Below are 18921 nucleotides of genomic sequence, written 5' to 3' on the forward strand. Positions count from 1 at the left end.
AAATCTAAGCAGAGAAGGCACGGGCGATGGCCCTCTTGAGCTTAGCGGCGCCAGCAGACCAGGCCTTGGGGCCAGGGATGGGGTAGCTGGCGATGTCGCCACCGTAGATGTTGTACTGGATGCCCTCGTCGGAGGGGGTGTAGAGGGCGGTGCCAGCAACGCAGTCGGCGCCGCCGCTGCAGGGGTCGGTGGAGCCAGAGCCAGTGACCTCGATGTTGATGCACTGGGGGTAGTTCTGGGCGCCGTTCTCCTGGCTGGCGGAGTGCAGGGCGATGATCTCGTGGCGGAGCACGTAGTGACCGGCTGCGAGGGACTCGGGGATGGTGAGGGTCCAGGAGTTGTCGTCGCCTATGAGGCTGTCAGTTTCTGTGGGTCTGGAAGAGCGGCCTGAGTGGACTAACCGATGAGCTTGTCAGTGGCCCACTGGTTGGAGGCAGCGTCAATGACACCCTGGGCGTCGAGCTTGAAGAACTTCAGGCTCTCCTTGTCGACAGCGGTGCAGTCACCGGGGCACTTGGCCAGGTAGTCGATGACGGGACCGTGGTGGCTCTCGGGCCAGGTGTTCCACTTGAGGGTCATGTCGCTGCCAGCCTTGACCTGGACAGAGGTCTGGCCAGGAGTGGCTTCCTGTTGGGTGGTTAGCTGTGCAAAGAGATACCGGCACACACAGGATGCGTACCTTGTGGCAGATGATGTCGCCGTTGCTGTAGGAGTCCGGAGCAACGAAGCCGTTGTCCTGGTTCTTCGCGTACCAGCCAGGAGTGTCGGCCTCGTTGTAGATCCAGTTGGGAGAGGTGCCGTCAACGGTCTTGCCGTCGGCGGTGATGCTCTCAACGTAGCCGTGGGCAGAGACGGCGGGAACAGCAGCAAGAGCTGCGAAGACGGCAGCAGCGCTGGCGGCGTTCATCTTGATAGGCATGGTGAATGTGGGTGTTTGGGAAGGGTTGGTTGAACGTTTGAAGATTTTGTGGCAGAAAGCGAAAGGACGAGCCGGTCAACGGTCTCTGTAGAATGAATGAATGTTTTTGGAAGAAAGATACTGATGAGGTTGAGCAAAGAAGAGTGCAGTCTGGCGGCTGGAACATCCTATATACTTGCCTTCTGCCGTTCTAGCAGGGTTGAATGGTGCAGTCTCGGCCAATTGACAGGCATACGAAACCAAGACTACTGCTCGCGCATAGACTGCTATTCACCGGCCGCTGTGGGTATACACAAGGTTACGGAGTGACGATGCCTGCATCGCGTGGGTGGTGGGTCCCGGTGCGAGGCTCCCGTGAGCGCAGGTGTTCTTCCATTAGGCAAAACGTCGTGGCTTGCCTGTGCTTAGTCGTAAAGGCGAGACGAACTCTTCAAGGCGATCGGCTAAACGTAGTCGGTCCCTCATCGGGGAGCTCAAGTGTCCTTGGGCGTGCTACGACGACTTGACTCAAGATCAGTCCGCGTGCAGTAATCCAGCCAGGTGCAATTTAGACGAATATCGAAGAGTTCTGCGCTCCGGATTCCCGTTCGTGTAATGGTAAAGATCGGCATACGTCGTATCCGATCGTCCGTCTTAGCCTGGAACGAGAGCCTGCCAAGCGTAGCATGTATATTGAGGATAAAGGGTCGAGGCGCTGTAGAAAACGTGAGGTCAACCCCCCGGTCCCAACTGTGGGGCGAATGAACGCGCTTGGCAGGATCAAATGGTGAAACCAGGCCGGACGCTTCAGTCGCTGTAAGCGAACTGGCGCGAGCCACACTATTGTGCCATCTTTTTGCCATCGATGGATCGGCTGCCTCAGCTGCTTGGCTTCTATGCCTCGCCCGAGCGATACGCTGTGTTTGGGAGCGGTGCCATACCAGCAGGAGGTTGCTGAAGCGCGTGCATCAGTCCGGAGAATGGCGCGACAGCAGCTGGTTGCAGCCGCCCAACGTGATTTCTCACCGCAAGAGCATAGGCGTCTCGCGATCGTCAGATCCAGCTGCACGTGGGCGTGTGTTGGGGCGTCGACTGCTGAAGCGATCAAAATGAAATCCAGACAGAAGTTGTACAAACTTTGCTACAGGGCGGTGCCGCCTATTTATGCTCATGCCTGGTGAGGCCAGGCGCGCAAACTTGCTCAGTGGCGTTTGACAGGTATTCTTGTGGATAATGGTAGTCGAACGCCTGGACTCGGACGATAAAGTTGACAAGGGATAAGCGATACGAGCGCTTCTCTGAAACGAACCAGAGCTGTGGTTTGCGCCATCACACACCTGCCAAGAATTCTGTTCCTTCGACGAGCCTTGCAAGTATTTGAAGCATTCGTACAGGCATATTTTTACACAAACTCTTGCAGGTCTGCGATCAAGTCTGTCAAAATTCCCACAAGAAAAGTGTTCGGCAATCGTCGTCCATCTCTTGGCCTGCATACAATGACTATGGTACAGTTATAGCCGTGATGTCTCATGGCTGAGATACCGGCAAATTATGTATTAGTTTATCTTTACGTTTCTAGGTCCGCTCAGCATCTGAAGCGTGGCCGCTAGGACCGGTAACGCTGTAGTCGGCGCTGACGAAGCAACGGTCGACCTCTTTCAGCCCCTCCGCGCAGTATTGGAGTGTCTCCACGATGTCATGGGTGCGCGACAGCGGCGTGTCGTCCTTAAGCAGAATGTCGAACTCCACCCAGATCGAGTCACCGGCGTGATAAGCAGTGACGCTCTTGAAGCCCTCGACGACAGGTGAGAAGCGGAAGGCGAGGTACATCAGCTTCTTGAGCGTCTTGTCGTCCGCTGCCTCACCCGAGAGGCGGGTCACGTTGTCGAAGCAAGTGTGTCCCCAGTCGTAGATGATGAAGATGGAGAGAAGGCCGGCACCCAAAGGATCGAGCCACCAAAGTCCAGCTTTGTGGCCAATGAAAGGGAACAGCAGCGAAAGAGTGTTGAAGATCACATCCGTCTTACAGTCCTGGGCCAAGGCCTGGACTTGGGTGGTCTTGATGGGGATACAGCCGAACCAGATGATGCCTTTGACAATGATTGTGGCCAGCAGCGCACCGACTGCAATCATCGGGAGCTCCTCCGCGACACCTTTGAGAGGCATGAGCTTCTCGACCGACTCTTGCAAGATCTGGAGGAAAGAGATGACCATGATAATACTGAAGACCAGGATACCCAAGGGTTCGATTCGTTTGCGGCCGACAGGAAATTTCCGTTGGAGCGCACTCAATCGCCATGATACCAGGCGGTTCGTCGTCCAGACAATGAGCGTACAGAGGAGGTCAAGTGCTGAGTCCACCAGCGAAGCGATCAGAGACAACGAGCCAGAGAAGAATGCGGCAGCGATCTTGGCAATGAGGAGGCCAATGTTGGCAATCACGTTGATGTTGATGGCCCATTTAGCCTTCCATTCAGACTTCTCGCGTCGTTTCTTCTCTTCTTCTGGCAGGAAAGTCCAGATATTGCCAGACATCGTTTGAAGGCCACCACCCCTCTCGTGATCACCGTCGTTGTCCGGATCCGGATTCATAGACTCAAGCACATCGTCCGCAACAGCCGTCACAATGGCATCGATCTCGAGCCAGTCGTTCAGCCGATCATTCTGCGCCTCGTAAAACGCGCGAACTTTCTTGTTCTTGAACTCCTTCAGATCTTCGTCGCTCTTGCGAAATTTCTCCAGTTGGTCTCGATGGATTCCGTGTAAAATTGCATTTTTCAATTCCTCTCTCCGACGATCTTCCATGACAGTGTTTGCGGCATCTTTAAACCTCCAGAGTCTGGGTTTAGGCCGGCTGGCTCCATTCATCAATTCCGGTCGGCGTCTGGCATCGCCATTGGCATTTCCCGTGCTGACTCCCGATTCAAGGTCCTCGCCGCGCAGCCTTCTCGCGCTGGGGCTCACAGGGGTGACCGGACGGCTGCCATTGTCTCCATCGTCTTTACCATTTCCCCAGAAAGACAATGCGCGTTTGCCGACCATGCTGGTGGTCGGTCTGTATGACGTCGCTGGAAAGCAAAAGACAAATGCCCGCGACTGAGCCTCGAAAGTGCTATATTAACAAGGTAAAAATGTATACATGAAAGAGAAAGAAAGAATCAAGATTTCTTGGTTTGGCTATCGTCTAGGAATATTGAAACTTGGCTAGAGCATGGCTAGCATGATGACGCGCCGCGGAGCGAAAGGCCGCGTGCCTCGCAGCTTGAGCTTCCGCGGTCTGGTCGTTCTGGGGGTTGTGCCGATTCCCCGAAGCACAGGCATTGCTCCATTTGTATTGCAGCAACGAGCTCCTTGAGGATAGTGTCAGACTCGCATCTTGATGAAAACATGCTTGTGAGATATAGTACTGAATTTCGTGAGACGATGTGGAATGTTAATTGAACGGCTTTTGTTCACAGTACGCTCGTCATGAAGCGACAATTCACGAAGTCCGATCCCGATCATGACGACAGACACCCCTACTCACGCGAGGAGGAAGTAGTTCAACGGTCTTACGTTTCGACACTATAAAACCTGTTTGGCATGCGAGAACAGATCACTCTCGTACTCAGCCCTATCTATTGATCATCAACGTCAATCCACTACACTGCATCCTTACCGGCATTTGCGACCAATCACAATGCCTCTGCCCTCGGAGCCATCATTCGCCGACATCTACAATCACATCACAAACGACAACCCGTACCCAGTTCTTCCGTCGGCCTCTCCCCATGCTCGAGACCCTTCCCTCAACCATGCCATTTCCTCTCTCGCTCTCCACCCAACGCTAGAAGCACTTCTCCACATCCTCAACTCAGACCTTTCCTCTGCTCACTTCCTCGTGCGCCACATGGAATCCCGGCCCGCGTACGAAGGCATGTTCGTGCACGGCTTGCTGCACCGCGTGGAAGGAGACTATCGCAATGCGGAAGCATGGTATGGGGATGTCAAAGATAGCGATATCTTTCGAGCCACATGGCCGGAGACGGTCGGTGGATTGGAGGGTGCGCTTGCGTTTATTCGTGGCGTGGAGAGTCTGAGGAAAGAGGGCAAGGGGGATTCGCAGCGGCTAGAGAAGGAGAGCGGGCGAGAGATTGAGGCTATCAAAGACATTTTGGTCGAGAAGTTCGGCACTGGTAGAGTCGAAGACGCGACAAGTGTCTGGGTAGGGAAGTCGGAAGAAGGGAAGAAGCAGCATGCTGGGCAAGTAGTCGGTGGTGAAGGATGGCGACATTTTTGATCAAGAACATCGATCAAGATTCCAAAAGGAACGTTGGAAGGCTTTCATATTCGTTTGTACTTGTTACTATCAACCATGAATTTGGTCTGCATCGCCTTACTCCATGGTACTTAGGCGGAAGAGACGAAGGCGAAGACTGAATCAGACAACGACGTTGCCAACTCCAACTCTTGCTCCAGTCCTCCGAATCTCGTAACTCAATATCGAGTGGTCTTGAAACATCATCATTAGACGCCATTTGCGCCGCGACTCATCTTTTACGCTTTCGGCTCCTTGCACAGGCCCAACCGCTATCCCATGCAGTGGCGAGAAAGGCCTCTGGCCTGCCCTCTCCTGGGCCTCAAACGGTAGGACGCACTCAGCTCGGAGCGTGTAATTCGTTTTCAGGCCTAAGGTAGGATCGAATCCATCTGGAACGTGCGCTTCCTGAGGGACCTGCGCGAGTGACAGGACGACAGCACGGCCTTTCTGTGATGCGAGAACCACCACTCCGAGTGTGGGGATGTATGCGTGCATACTAAGCCGGTCGAACATGTTCAAACCTCTGTATTCGGCTTGAATGCTTTGCTTCAGTGGTGCTGCCATGCCGACCAGAGGAGGCAAGAAAGGATTGTTTCTGCTAAGCCTTTGCTTGGAAGGCTGCAGCAGGTATATGTTGCGTATTGACGTGTGGAGTATAGGACATGGCAGGTCCTCACACAGATCAGTTGACCGGACGAATTGCGGCACGTTTCCACAGACGCGCTCGGCGCTGTAGTAAGCGGCTGGATGGATTGAATCTTCCGTAGGCTCGTCCTCGGAATCTTCCAGATCAGACCACATCTCCACGTCAACAAGCTCTGAGGTTTCGCCGTGCGCTGAGGTCGTCTCAGATCCTGGGGGGTCTGGTTGGTCCACTGGCACACCGGCATCCTCTTCGTCCTCATCGTCAGAGCTTGCATTGGCGGCGTGCTCCAAAACACTGGTCAGTGTAGCGGTGATGTTGTTTGCCGCCACTGCGCTTTGATTGGCTAGCGGTGAGTTTGCACCACTACTTCGATTGCTTGTCGAACGTGACACCTCACGTGGGGGTGTCTTCGGACCTTTCAATCTCGGTTCAATGAATGCATTCGAGAGATCGGGTAGATGGCGTGTAGTCCTGCTGAGATCCCAGATCCTTTGGTCGCTTTGAGCATCGGGTAGAGCTTCACCGTCTTCTAAGCCTAGCGCGGCGGATATCTTGCCCTGCGCTACGAAAGACCTCGTGTCAAGAAACATTATGCCCCAGCCAGCATTCATGCGATCATAGCTACCACCAAGTGGTGTACCAAATGCCGGTCCAAAACGAAATGCTTGGACCAGCGCAAACTTGTGCAAGTCGATCGCACGACATACGCCACTAATATCGGTAGTGAGCAGCCACCGTCCATGTGGATCATCACCCGTGTTGCAGAAAGCGATATGCGGTATGTTAGCCTCTCCGTTCAGCACTTGGCGAGTGACATCTGCGCTGCGTCTTGGACGAGCACTCTCGGCTCGATCTCCGAATTCTTCTTGCGGGTCTCCCAAATCTTCATCAATGTCAGAGTCGCTCCGCGGCGACCTTGAGACTCGGGCATCTTCCACGAGGCCGAACCTGAATATTGTGACTTCATGGCGGTTCGAGCTCACGGCGATGATCCGCGCTTGTGAGTGTATGGCAAGGCCCCACGCACTGATGCCAACATTCCGCTGAAACAACGGCTTCACATTGTCGGCAATAGGCTCCGTTACGGCCTGGGCAGAGCTCAAACGGGTGTTGATCGCGTGTACAACGTGACGGACCAAAGTAACCTCAACATCGCCATCGTCGCGAACGGTGGCAATCACCTCATCTTTGCCGAGCTTCTGAACAATCAAATAGTTGATAGCGTGTGGCTCGTCGCGGTCCAAGTACCCTGTTAAGCCTGGGGATGATGGTTGCGAAGGAAGAATGAGCACAGGGTCGCGGATCCTTTGTTCGGGAAATTCCGGTTCGTAGACATAGATGTCAGGACCGTATGCAATAAAATACAGGTTGTGCTCCTGCGAAAGAGCGGTCTGAAGACACGATCAGCAGCTTGCTAACGGAAGCTGCGATAGCGCACGTACCAGGTTGGACCTCCATGGAGCCAGTGGTGGCAAGCCATCATCAATCCGTCTTCGTTTGCCTGGGAATCGCTGCTCGAAGGAGATATGGCCTCGCGGGATAGCTTCGACACAACGTCGGACCATCACATCTGTGGTCGTGCGATGCGTTACACGTCAAGTTGAAAATCGTGCCGAAACATGCAGAAGGGTGGGTGTGTAGAAATGCTCTGTTGCTTGTCGTCCACGGTGAAGTCATACCATATCACCTCACATCGAATTGACCTCTCGACGGAAGGTGCCGGCTTGGGTCGGAGAAATACGCCGGCGTGCTGTGAACAGCCCACCAACGCCGGCCTCGCACAGCTGCGAAGGTGCCACTCCGATTCAAAACGGTCACCTTTCTTCTCCTCTGTCCAGCCAAGCAACTTCTGTACATCTGACCACTTCTTGTTCTTGGCTTCGTGCTATTGCAGCAAAATTTCCGTCACCGGATGGAGAAGATCCATCACGTGCAATAGCGATCCCGCGACGCCACCCGGCAGTCCTCCTGGTATGCTGCAACGGATGTCCGGTCCGCATGCTTTAGGCTCGTCTACCTGGCCGGGAAGGCCGGGTTTGGCTGTCTCGTAACATCGTAGGCATTCTTATTCCTTTATTACCTCATCTTTTCAGCCATCAATGCTACCAAAGGATGCCGACACGAAGATTTGGTACCACTGCAGCTTCTCGAAGCTCGTAGGATGTGTTCCACAGCATGGCCAGCATTTGCGGCCCACCAATGCACCATTTTGTCTATGCTGGCGCCCGCGGCTGTCTGCATGGCCTCGTTCCACTCTACAAGGCAAGACAATGCCGCGGGTTCTGTTACACAGCATGGGCGGCGCCAGCTGTCTGTCCGCTCGCGCGCTCAGCTTGTAACTGGGAGACCTCTTTACTGGCGCGGTGAGCTCATGCCGCTTGATACCTGTGTACATAAGCGCGCTTCGCTTCGTCCGTCCGCATCTCATCACCGTTCCACGACTGTCTTGCTTCAATACTGGTCGGCTGCGGGGTTTGCCGTCTCCCATCTGCATCATGCCCACGGCCGCTGACACACCAGCTTTACCACAGACATGCTCTCGGGCACGTCTCTTTTGACAGGAACCAGAGATTCATGCCAGCATCGTATCATGCACAATCGTGGATGCGGAAGCCAATCCGAATCCTGCATTTTTTTCCGCCAGTCCACCTATGCCTAGCATTCCTGCTGGTGCAGCGAGACAAGGCGTGCACGTTGGCTTCGATAGCTATACGTTTCGACCCGTCGGACGACATCCCGCGATGGTCATATTCGCCGTGGCATGCGGTCGTGTAGCCGACCTTGCTGCACCTCACCCTGGACATAATATGGTAGGCCGCCCTTTCTCCGTCTGCCGTTTCCCTGTTCGCTCTCACATCCCGTCTTTTTCTAGCCTGCCTTCAATACAATTGTGTGACGATTCGCTGCTGCGTAACCAACCAATTTGCACCAATTTATTCAGAACCGAGCTCTTCTCGTCCAACGCTAGCTCCTCACCTGAAGCGATTTTTGCCCTCGGTCTAAGGAGGTGTTCCGACCGCTGGGCCGGCCCCTGTCACGCTCGTACACTTTGGAGTTGCTGTCTCCACGGCATCGTATTGCCTGAGCCAGCTTCTACCTACCTCAAACTCTTAGCGTTCCTTCGCTTCGTTTGGCAGAATCCGAAGAGATTCCGGGTCAGTGGTTCACCCGACTCTTCGTGGCACAACTCTCCACGACATCCAGCATCTCGCTTCTACGGCATTTAATATTTCTCATGAACTTGCAAGCAGTTGGTCCAGGGTATTTCTTCTTGGTCAGAACCTCACAAGCGGACCTGCGTGACATCCACGTCCCTTCTTCAACATCCCCGGCACCGCCGTACGCTGAGCTATGAGAGATCGGGGCTTCTCTGGTTCATGGTCAAACACTCTCACCCTCCGTATCCGGTACCAGGAAACCCAGACCCCCTCCACTGTAGGCGATCTCGACCTTGACTCTACAGTCCGTGAATCATCTTCTAGCGACAGGTCCTTGGATGAATGCTGTATGATGCGTTTCTCCTCGAGCAGTCTGGCTTCCCTCCGCTCTTTGCAACCGACGTCGTTGCTTGTCCTTCTCACGCCTGTGCTGGCCCCGGCAAGGATCGAGAAAGGCATCGACAACCCATTCTCAACTGATCCCTTCGAAACATTTGGTCGCGAGCTAAGTAAGCTCCATCAACGCCTGCGACACGTGCCATACGTGCCCAAAGTCGGCTTGACAGAGACCCACGTCGCGTTCATCAAGCATGCCTCTGCCGTGGTGGTTGTCATCTGTGAGCCCACCGGCGAAAGCAGTGAAAGCCTCTGCCATCAGCAAGCGTTCGCAAATGCGGCCATTGCAGCACGAGACGTGTATCGTGGCGGGGCCAAAGTCCCTTACGTCCTTGTCCGCTTTGAAGCGGGCGACATGGATGAAACAGATCACGGTTACGAGAACGTTGTACATGCTCCTTCGCTCACGCAACAGGCATCCCAGAAAGCAACGCAATTGTTGTTCCAGGACCAGACTTGATCACGCGACAAATGATGCATGCCACGACCTTGGAATGCAGACAGTTCCGGTCTACGAACCTTCGACATTGTTTGGTGTTGGCGTTTAAGTCTTGTTACTTGAAACAGCAACACTCGTTCAGCACACTCCCTTTCATTTTAGTTTGCTTTTGCTTTACTTCCTCGTCTTGCGGTGGGATCTCGAGCTATGATCGATGCTATCCACGGATGGTTATTGCAGGAAGCATGGACGACACCAACCAATTCGCACAACAGCATTGCGTGATGGCTTTTCTTTTCTCTTATCTATTTCTATGTGATTGTTGTCAAGTCATGTTCGCACTGATAGGTACATAACTGTATGTAATCGTGCGCTTACACGAAGCGGCTGTATCTGAATACTATGGATGCGTCACCGGTCATCCAACTCTGACGCAGTTGGATGACATGTAGTCTCCGGCGTGCGCGAGCCTGAACGCGACCCATCTCATGCTTCGTGTCCTTCATGCAACCCATTCATGCAGCCGAGCCGACGCCAATCCATCTTCATGTAACCTTGCGTTCAGCCGCTGCACCGCCGTAACGCCGTCGAATCGACCATGCTCACTTCTCTCCCCAGTGCAGCTTGAATCGGCCTTCCGAATTCCTGTAGCCCTTCAAGCAGTCGATCACGTCCTTGGCCTCCTTGGCCTCCACCATGATGCCCTCATTGCTCTCAGAAATGAACCCGCTTCCCACAGCCTTCCTGACCCACTGCATCAGGCCGTCCCAGTAACCGTCAACATTGTACACCACAACGCCCCTGGCGTGAATTCCCAGCTGATTCCAAGTGACGACCTCCATCAGCTCCTCCAGCGTTCCATAGCCTCCACTGAGCGCTACAAACCCGCCGCCAACACCGCCCTCAATCACCTCCCGCGCCATCATCTGCTTGCGCGTGTGCATGTCCTTGACCACCGTCGTCTTGCCGAACGTCTGCTCGTCGATCACCTTCTGCGCCGACCCGCCGTCCTCCTGCGCCACGCCGTGCTCGTCGTAGCTGCGCTCGAACCGCAGCAGCGCCGCGGGAATGATGCCGTGCACCGCTTCGGGGCCGGACAGCGACACCAGCGTCTTGGCCACTTCGCCCATGATGCCGACTGTGCCGCCGCCGTAGACCAGGTTCATGCCGTTTTCGTGGAGGGCGCGGGCGAGCGCGCGCGCCGCCTCGAGGTGGGCTGGGGATGTTCCGGGCGATGCGCCGCAGCTGGGAGGTGTTAATCTTGACGTCTGCTGACGGCCGAAGGAAGGGTAATCTGCTTACAATACACAGACAGTCGGGGGCCTGGAAGGGCTGTCGGGCACCGGTGTGCCGTTTGTAGAGTCGTGGAGGACTTGGTGGGGGATTGCCGAAGTCATGTTCGCGGCGGCTGTTGGTGTTTGAGTGTTTGCTGAGTAGAATGCGTTTTTCAAGATTAAGGGAATGTAAGCAAGAAGTGGGAAGTCAGAACGTAGACTGGCGGTGACAAGGTGCTTGTTAATTGTCTTTGGTATAGTAGAAAGAAACGGTTGAAATCGTGCTTGACGTGGAGACTGCAATTGGTCCTTATCCGCGAGAAACCGATGACTCCCAAGCAAGCAGAGTCGGGAAGGGTAAACTTAGGGTATCGGTGACTAAACCAGGCGCAATGTACGGACCACGTGCATTACCTGCGTTTTGTATAGCGCAGCTGACTTACGCCTCGGCCAGTCATCGAGGGCATCCGTGTCTTTACGTGGTGGTAACGCTGGCTCGAGCAGGGGATCGGCGGCTCATGGCGGGGACCTGCATGATGTCAATCGATGATTGAGGCTGAGACTCGATTCGGCTCGCCTGAAGCTTGCTCGCCTGCTCCCCTTCCCCGTCTGTGCAGCATGGGCCCAGTCCATTCACGACTAGCCCAGACCAGTAGCAACAGACACCGTAGCGTGCCTTGTTAGCTTGTACACGAGTACTTGAGTCGACAGCCTGCATACCGGAGATCACGGGACAGATCCGCACGAGCAGAGCTTCGACAGCTCGAGACGTCACCCAGACATGGCGCAGCCAACCCAACCATACAGCTTTATCAGCAAGATCGTGACCATTGGAGACTCTGGCTCGGGGAAGTCAAGTGTATGCCCACGAACCGCCTTCATCCCCCAGCTCTCTCGCTGATTACCCATAGCTGACCATCCGCCTATGCGAAGGCCGCTTCGTCTCCCACCACGATGTCACCATTGGCGTTGAGTTCGGGTCGCGCATTGTCCCCGTAGGACCGCCGGCCAGCCTGGAACACAACATCAACAACCCTGCCGGCAGCCAAGCCGAACCAGTGACTACATCGCCAAACGATGCGCCAAAGAGCAAAACGAAAGGCAAAGCCGGGCAGCAGCAGCCGAAGGAGCCCGAGCAGAAATACATGAAGCTGTCGCTATGGGACACCGCTGGACAGGAGACGTACAAGTCTATCACAAGATCATACTTCCGCGGAGCTTCGGGTGCGTTGCTCGTTTTCGATATCACCCGGCGAAATACATTCAACAGCGTCACATCCTGGCTACATGACCTGCGGCAAATCGCAGAGGAAGACATCGTGGTAGTGCTCGTAGGAAACAAGTCCGATCTTGCCCCATCATCGACTGTAGGAGCAGATAATGCGAAGCCGAACCAGCGACAAGTCACGAAAGAAGAGGCCGAGGAGTGGTGCCGGGAAAACAAGGTCATGCAGTATGTGGAGACGAGCGCGAAGAGCGGCGAGGGAGTCGAGAGGGCTTTCCTGGAGGTCTCGGAGAGAATATATCAAAACATTGAGGCCGGGAAGTACGATCTCAACGACAGGCGGAGCGGCGTGAAAGGACCCGGAGCGGGTGGCGGAGGGAGGACGGTGAATCTGGGCGGCGGCGGCGCGAGTGGAGGGAAGAAGGGTGCAGGTGGTGGGTGCTGCTGATGGGCAGATTCTGTTTGGAACATACATATGCACGGCGTTCGGGCGCTTTACCAGGTGCTATCATGTGCACAGTGTTGGCATAGGAGGTGGCGTTGTCACTGTAAGCTTATCACAAGTCAAAGTCTAAGTTAACTTCACTTCTTCAACAGCCTCATTTGAACGCTCACCGCAAGCTGGCATCGCTGAGAGCGCGACGGATGAACTGAAAATGCTGTATTGCATCTACGTCACTAGAAGTGATATTGTAATGGTTGCCTAGTGTCTCGTTCACTCTTACTTCTGCATCAGCAACACACTGTAGCTCCATCTTACCGCGAGACCGCATACACCTGCTTATGCCATCAGACATCTACCAACATACTGCACTCTCCCTACTAAGAATACACGTTAGCATACGACAAGGCGAAAGACAAGCCTTCTCTTCTCCGGAGTCCCTTCCACACATCCACCACGATCCGATGCAAAATGGTTGGCTATAAGCGGAAAGCCAACGAGATCACGCAGGACGATCTTGAGAGCATCGGACCTATGCAGGTACCGCCTTACGACGTCAGCAAAGAGCCTCCTGCAACATCAGTAGTAACAAGCGAGGAATATTGCAAGCTCAAAAGCGGAACTGCGAAGATTTGTTCATGGATCACCGATCTCTTGAAGCAGTCCAAGTTCCAGAACTCTTCCACCGCGAGGGTGCTTGAAATGACTGAGGAGCGACTTCTGGAAACTAACGCCGAAGAGATCATGGTCAGCATCAGCGGAAACATGGGATCTGGTGAGCACCTTCGTAATCGTTCATGAACCGCTCATTCTAACCTTCTGCAGGCAAAAGCTCCACTATCAACTCAATCTATAGCCAGGGTATGCTGGCTCGCTCGGTATGTGAATCTGGAGCTGCTGCTGTTGCACATTGCGTCGCTGACCCACGATCTTAGGACAAGTCGGGGTCGAGTGTTACTCTCGTACCCTGCATCTATTGCGGCCCGCTTCCGGACCAGCGTCGCAAATTCCTGGTCGAGGTTTGCTTCTACAGCCGCGAAGAGAGGGAGAGATTCTTCGAGGCTGAACTTGCTGCGTTCTACCGCGCTGATTCTCAGCCAGAGGACGCGGACGAGGGCGAGGCCGGCTCTCGGAGGGCAATCACGGCAAGCGAAGACATCGACACCCGGGATACAGTCACGGATATGCTCTATTCGCTCTTTCTCGAGCACAGAGAGTGCTCTAGTAAGCGTGCGGTCCGTGAATTTTTGCGTCAGGCAAAGTCAGAGGATGACCCGGCCATCTTGTCGCAGCTCAACAAATGGGCGGACAAGCTCATCCGTCGCTTTGCAGAGGACGAAGATACTGTCGTGCTTGAGGCTTCCACGTCTCAAGAGATGTTGAAGAATCTGGAAACATATTCGACTGAGATGACGGATGACGACAGCCGGCGTGCGCTCTCGCTGTGGCCTCTAGTCCATCTCATCAAGATCCATTTCGACAGCCCGCTTAGCAAGATGGGAGTCAGCATCCTCGACGCACCAGGCACTTCGGACAATCACATCCGCCGCGAGACGGCGCTTCAGCTTCGGCGGGAGTGTTCGCATTCTGCTGTCGTGGTTAGCAGCGCCCGGGCAAATAGCGACAGCGCGGTGTCTAAAGAAGTTAAGGCCGTGAGAGGTAAAGGTCAGGGCAGAATCATCGTGATCGTTACTGGAAGCGACGAAATCGACGCAGAAACCCTCGTCGGTGGTACCAGTGCCGATCGTCAGGAAGTCGCGGAACTGCAAGCATCGGCGACCAGATTGCAGAACGAAGCGAATGCGCTTATGCTGCAGATGTCAAATGTCTTCGATCCGGCAGAACGTTTTGAACTGTACGGTCGGAAGATGAATCTAGACACCCGCCTCATCAAAGCTCAAAACGCGGAGAGAGCCGCAAGGATCGCGATGCGCAGCGCAAACACGAAGGCAAAGCTAGGCGAAAAGCTCGTGGACGTCAATGATTGTCAGGAAGAAATCCCGGTCATATCAATCTCGAACACGGATTACCAAAAGCACCGCGCGGGCTTCAATACTCTGCAGGCACCACCTACGCTGTCTGTCGAGCAAACTAACATCCCTGCTCTCCGTCAGCATTTCGCCCAATTTCCCAACTCGGCCAGAATGAGTGAGATTCAACACCTTTTCCAGACTCTTTTGCCGTCGGTCATCAAGAGGGCCGAACTTCTCGCCGCGAGCAATGCCGACGATCGCAAAGCCGACATTGAAGCTCATGTCGAGCGCGCAACGAAGAGATACGAGCCATGCATTGAGAAGATCTTAGGCCGGGTGAAGGATTACATGGATCTCGACTTGCTGAAGAGGGTAAGAGACCTGGAAGAAGACTGGTCTAACGACGCTGAAGATCTCTGCGACAAATGGAGCAACACTTACAAGGCTGGGCCCATGCTGAATTTGATGAATCGCAACGGCTTGAGGCGAGGATCAAAGAAGTCGACTCCCGTCATTCTCAGCGGAGAGTTGTTGCACCTCGCGAGTGGCTCCATCTCCGCCGCCATGGCGATAGCCAGGACGCCTATCTACAAGGAGGTCAGGGAAATCGTCCGCGACATGAAGGGTATCGTCAAGGACATGGTCCATGCAATCAACAGTAAGTGCAAGTCGACTACGCGTTTTGAAATATTAGCTGACTTTCCTACACAGACGATACCAGCGCGACAATTGTGGACGTCCAGCCGTTTCTCGATTATGTCAAGTCGGAAAGGCGGGTTCTGGTCGGTATAATCACGAACCTTATGAAAGATTTCATGAAGGGCATGGATCTCATCAACGCAAAGGCGACGACGGAGGTGGAGGACGCATATCTCGTTAAACAGATGCTTCCGGTCTACGCGAAAGTTCGCAAGATCAAAGGTGTGGCAGCTTGAAGCAGAGGCCTGTGGTTTGACTTGTACACTGATGTCTTAGCAGGTGGAAAGAACGGAATCCTACCGAAACCAGCCATGGGTTACGCCAAAGAAAGGCATATCGTCTTCAAGAACGAGGTCATCGCCTCCAGTGGAGTCTGGTTCGGCTCCTGCTCTGCCATGGAGGAAGACTTGAAGCTTCTACTCAGCAAGTCGAAAGCTGATTTGACAAGAGAGATTGGTAACATCTTTGAGGGGTTCCGCACATCTTTCGATGGAGGATGGGAGGCCACCGAGATTGATGAAGAGTCGCAGAAAGAGCTGCAAGCGATGCTCAAAACAGTTCTCGACGACGTCTCCACGTTCATCGAAAAGGAGCTTAACCCGGCGTGGGAAGCGCTTGCCAGCAACGCTCGCTACTCTGCGAACTCTGAGCTCGATATTTCAGTTTAAATAGCATCATCTAGGGAGTCGAGACAAGACACGGCCTAGGACCTTGGTGCGGTCCTCAAGGCGGAATCAACAGCGAGAGAGAAGACCAGTATACTTAACTTCGCATGAATTAGAATCATCCATCAGACTTGTTTACCATTTTTGTTAGCTCGATTGTGCAAAGGACGTCAATAGGATGTGTGCGTGACGACAGACTGCATGGCTGCAGCCATCACGAACCTCAAGCCAAGCCAGGATCCCCCCACAGACGGCGCCGCAGTGATGTCGTTGTTCGAGACGGGCGGCGCACAGGGCTACCGTGCCACGATCGGCACTGGAGCGTTGGAGGAGTTCGGGCACGGGCTCCGGTACCAGTAGCAACGGCGCGTTGATTGGGCGCATGTGTCATTTCCACCTCGGGTCAGGCCTGGGTTAGCGCGCTCACAACCAAGATTCGCGACAAGGGGTGCCAGCATTCACGGGCGGCGCATCATCAGCCTCGGCGGCGCAGCAGAGGGCGCGCGCGGCGGCATTTTGCTGCTGCTGGACGTGGCACCGTGACAGCTGACATCCTCGAACAGCGCCTGTCACGCCCTCGCACAGTCCAGTGCCTCTCGCAGCAAGCACCGCGTCCCCCCAGCACCTGAAGCAGACGGCCGCCTTAGGCGTTCCCGTCCACAGAGCTTAGCTTCACAGCGGCAGCGGGCTGGTGTCCCAGGGAGGCCCGCGCGCACGCAGAGCCCAGAGCCTCACTGTTTGAGAGAGCCGCCGTGCCGTCCGTGTAATTGCGCGCACCGGCGCCCTTCTGCTCGCCTGCTCGCCAGCAACCTCACCAGAATCCTCTGGCCGACGCCAGCATCCCGACCGACAACCACAGGCTCCGCGACCTGCGCCCACCACGACCGCTGCGACTCGCACCACCGCGCAGCTGCACCGCTCCACCAGCTAGCCCTGGCCGAACCGACCGAGCTGATCACCTCTGCGCGCGACGCAGCAGACCGCCGCCGACATGTCGACCGCGTACGGCAACTTTTTCGACTTCTGCCGCGACACCGGCAGCTTGCATGCCACCCTCCCCGTATGCAACCTGTTCGCGAGCTCGCCCTCGCGCGGTGGCTCTGGCTTCGGCAATGGCTGTGACTTGCTGGGGATCAGCTTGGGCGGAGATCGGTATCTGGCAAACTTGGGTACGGTGCACGCATTGAGACAGGGACAAGGAGACCGCTAACACCACAGCAGGATCAATTCTTTGCGCAGGCCTCGCGATCTTGATCTCGGCCTTCCTGCTCTTGCGGTCGAACATGAAGCGAGCCGCTGTTGGTAGAAGGTGAATATCGGTCCACGTACAAAGCGCATTGGGAGACGGGAAGCTGACAATCGTGTGCAGAGAAATGCAGCTCTTCCTCTTGGGCTACATGTTGATCTCACTATGCGAGATCTTCACCATTGGCTGGTTCCCGCTGGACGGTGAAGTACGGAGAGCTTTCACAGCCATTCACATCGCCGCCATTGTCGCTACTCTCTGGATTCTGCTCATGAACGCGGTGGTTGGATACCAAATAATTGACGACGGTACGATTGCGTCCATTGGCCTCATCTTCGGCTCCGCCGCCGCCCTGTTTGTTGGCACTGGCTACATTGCTCTCGACACCGGGTTTGCCTTCACCGACTACTGGCAAGACACCGTAAACGACCCGAACAACCGGGCGTACGCTCTGTACACTCTGTACCAGCTGGTTCCTCTCGTCTTCCTCGTGGCGTTCTTCGTTCTCGAGGCGATCCTGGTTCTCCGCGTCTTGGGCGAAGTCAGACCAATGCGTAAGTCGTGCTCGATCTCTCCCTGTGTGGATGCAAACTGACCCTCTCCCAGTGTACCTCTGTGCCGCTGCGCTCCTCTTCATCATCAGCCAGATCTTCCAGTACGTGATCAGCGTGCACATCTGCAACGGCTCGAACGGCGCCATCAACGGCGGCTTTTTCTCCACCCTCTTCACCCTCCTCGCCGTGATCATGATCTGGGTCTTCTGGTCAAGCATCACGGAAGACGACTGGCCAATGCCCGCCTCCACCGGCAGCACCTACACCTGAGACGTAATGCTTGTATTCTATCAGCATGTTCGGGTCTTGCGCGCATGGGATTGCCGAGGGCGGCCACGAGTTAACGAAGGGTGTTTTTCCTTTTCAAAATCGTCCAAGCATCGCAATGAGTGTTTACGAAGGGCTCGTTCCCGGGGATCTGCTTGGACGTTTCTCTTCTTTGGATGTGTTTTGTGTTCTCCTTTCTTTTTCCCCTCAACGATGGAGCGATACCACAGATGTTTGTTTCCTTAATTGTCAAATCAGGTAGTAATCAGATAGTAAAATTGTCTCGTATAATGCAAGAGATTGCCCGCAGTTGACAGCATTCTCTATTTCCAAAAGGTGAGCAATCCTGATCCCAAGCGCCACAGATATTCCGCTGAAATCCATCCCAGTGAGTGAAACGCGCGAGCGCTTCGCGCACAGAGCACGTGACCCGCCCCACTTCCGCTTTATGCCCTTCGTGCCTTCCTCCTACGTTCAACCTCGACGACCGACCACTCAAAAAGTTCACTGCAAACAAATGCAACGCATTGCAAAGCACACCACTGCAAATCCGCTTCTGCCACACAACGGATATTTGCATATTACATCAAAGCACGCGTTTCCAACGCCAGATGTAAACACAGACTGAGCTCGCGGTTGCCACTGCTGCGTTGGGCCAAGGGCCACTCAACCCAACCGTTTACGGTTTCCACAAAAAGAGAAAAAACCGTTCGTCCTGCTCTTTGAGTCAAAGAACAGT

At 54.7% G+C, this 18921-nt stretch overlaps 9 protein-coding genes across 9 annotated transcripts; 5 read left to right on the forward strand and 4 right to left on the reverse strand.

Annotated features, from left to right (window-relative positions):
• Positions 1 to 4: 4 nt before the first annotated feature.
• Positions 5 to 2045, reverse strand: WHR41_06880 (uncharacterized protein; the record flags this gene model as incomplete). The annotated part of the gene is made up of 4 exons (XM_069375485.1): positions 1840 to 2045; positions 680 to 1613; positions 402 to 627; positions 5 to 348 (listed from the first exon to the last, which is right to left on the reverse strand). The coding sequence occupies exons 2-4, from the start codon at positions 917 to 919 to the stop codon at positions 5 to 7; spliced, it is 810 nt and encodes a 269-aa protein (XP_069227779.1). The 5' UTR covers positions 920 to 1613; positions 1840 to 2045.
• Positions 2046 to 2473: 428 nt separating this feature from the next.
• WHR41_06881 (uncharacterized protein) lies at positions 2474 to 3940 on the reverse strand (the record flags this gene model as incomplete). The annotated part of the gene is made up of 1 exon (XM_069375486.1): positions 2474 to 3940. The coding sequence occupies one exon, from the start codon at positions 3938 to 3940 to the stop codon at positions 2474 to 2476; it is 1467 nt and encodes a 488-aa protein (XP_069227758.1).
• A 637-nt stretch (positions 3941 to 4577) lies between these two features.
• WHR41_06882 (uncharacterized protein) lies at positions 4578 to 5177 on the forward strand (the record flags this gene model as incomplete). The annotated part of the gene is made up of 1 exon (XM_069375487.1): positions 4578 to 5177. One exon carries the CDS (start codon positions 4578 to 4580, stop codon positions 5175 to 5177), a length of 600 nt encoding a protein of 199 aa, XP_069227780.1.
• A 19-nt stretch (positions 5178 to 5196) lies between these two features.
• WHR41_06883 (uncharacterized protein) lies at positions 5197 to 7522 on the reverse strand. The gene is made up of 2 exons (XM_069375488.1): positions 7287 to 7522; positions 5197 to 7235 (listed from the first exon to the last, which is right to left on the reverse strand). The coding sequence occupies exons 1-2, from the start codon at positions 7407 to 7409 to the stop codon at positions 5319 to 5321; spliced, it is 2040 nt and encodes a 679-aa protein (XP_069227781.1). The 5' UTR covers positions 7410 to 7522; the 3' UTR covers positions 5197 to 5318.
• Positions 7523 to 9195: 1673 nt separating this feature from the next.
• Positions 9196 to 9858, forward strand: WHR41_06884 (uncharacterized protein; the record flags this gene model as incomplete). Its single annotated transcript, XM_069375489.1, has 1 exon — positions 9196 to 9858. One exon carries the CDS (start codon positions 9196 to 9198, stop codon positions 9856 to 9858), a length of 663 nt encoding a protein of 220 aa, XP_069227782.1.
• Positions 9859 to 10114: 256 nt separating this feature from the next.
• Positions 10115 to 11549, reverse strand: WHR41_06885 (uncharacterized protein). Its single transcript, XM_069375490.1, has 2 exons — positions 11140 to 11549; positions 10115 to 11082 (listed from the first exon to the last, which is right to left on the reverse strand). The coding sequence occupies exons 1-2, from the start codon at positions 11232 to 11234 to the stop codon at positions 10440 to 10442; spliced, it is 738 nt and encodes a 245-aa protein (XP_069227783.1). The 5' UTR covers positions 11235 to 11549; the 3' UTR covers positions 10115 to 10439.
• Positions 11550 to 11712: 163 nt separating this feature from the next.
• On the forward strand, positions 11713 to 13030 carry WHR41_06886 (uncharacterized protein). The gene is made up of 2 exons (XM_069375491.1): positions 11713 to 11970; positions 12023 to 13030. The coding sequence occupies exons 1-2, from the start codon at positions 11893 to 11895 to the stop codon at positions 12782 to 12784; spliced, it is 840 nt and encodes a 279-aa protein (XP_069227784.1). The 5' UTR covers positions 11713 to 11892; the 3' UTR covers positions 12785 to 13030.
• A 219-nt stretch (positions 13031 to 13249) lies between these two features.
• On the forward strand, positions 13250 to 16118 carry WHR41_06887 (uncharacterized protein; the record flags this gene model as incomplete). The annotated part of the gene is made up of 5 exons (XM_069375492.1): positions 13250 to 13553; positions 13604 to 13656; positions 13714 to 15409; positions 15463 to 15672; positions 15730 to 16118. 5 exons carry the CDS (start codon positions 13250 to 13252, stop codon positions 16116 to 16118), a joined length of 2652 nt encoding a protein of 883 aa, XP_069227838.1.
• A 487-nt stretch (positions 16119 to 16605) lies between these two features.
• WHR41_06888 (uncharacterized protein) lies at positions 16606 to 18491 on the forward strand. The gene is made up of 4 exons (XM_069375493.1): positions 16606 to 17284; positions 17337 to 17424; positions 17485 to 17915; positions 17968 to 18491. The coding sequence occupies exons 1-4, from the start codon at positions 17107 to 17109 to the stop codon at positions 18183 to 18185; spliced, it is 915 nt and encodes a 304-aa protein (XP_069227785.1). The 5' UTR covers positions 16606 to 17106; the 3' UTR covers positions 18186 to 18491.
• Positions 18492 to 18921: the final 430 nt, after the last annotated feature.

Source organism: Cladosporium halotolerans (genome assembly GCF_011745625.1).
Source record: "Cladosporium halotolerans strain TM138-S3 chromosome Unknown Sca24, whole genome shotgun sequence".
NCBI lineage: Eukaryota > Fungi > Ascomycota > Dothideomycetes > Cladosporiales > Cladosporiaceae > Cladosporium > Cladosporium halotolerans.

Coding starts and splice junctions, on each gene's coding strand:
- WHR41_06888 (XM_069375493.1), top strand. CDS start 17,107: ATGTCGACCGCGTACGGCAACTTTTTCGACTTCTGCCGCGACACCGGC. Junction 17,425..17,484: donor CGAGCCGCTGTTGGTAGAAG/GTGAATATCGGT, acceptor AATCGTGTGCAG/AGAAATGCAGCTCTTCCTCT. Junction 17,916..17,967: donor GGGCGAAGTCAGACCAATGC/GTAAGTCGTGCT, acceptor ACCCTCTCCCAG/TGTACCTCTGTGCCGCTGCG.
- WHR41_06883 (XM_069375488.1), bottom strand. CDS start 7,409: ATGGTCCGACGTTGTGTCGAAGCTATCCCGCGAGGCCATATCTCCTTC. Junction 7,236..7,286: donor CTCCATGGAGGTCCAACCTG/GTACGTGCGCTA, acceptor TCGTGTCTTCAG/ACCGCTCTTTCGCAGGAGCA.
- WHR41_06885 (XM_069375490.1), bottom strand. CDS start 11,234: ATGACTTCGGCAATCCCCCACCAAGTCCTCCACGACTCTACAAACGGC. Junction 11,083..11,139: donor CCCCCGACTGTCTGTGTATT/GTAAGCAGATTA, acceptor AACACCTCCCAG/CTGCGGCGCATCGCCCGGAA.
- WHR41_06886 (XM_069375491.1), top strand. CDS start 11,893: ATGGCGCAGCCAACCCAACCATACAGCTTTATCAGCAAGATCGTGACC. Junction 11,971..12,022: donor CTGGCTCGGGGAAGTCAAGT/GTATGCCCACGA, acceptor GATTACCCATAG/CTGACCATCCGCCTATGCGA.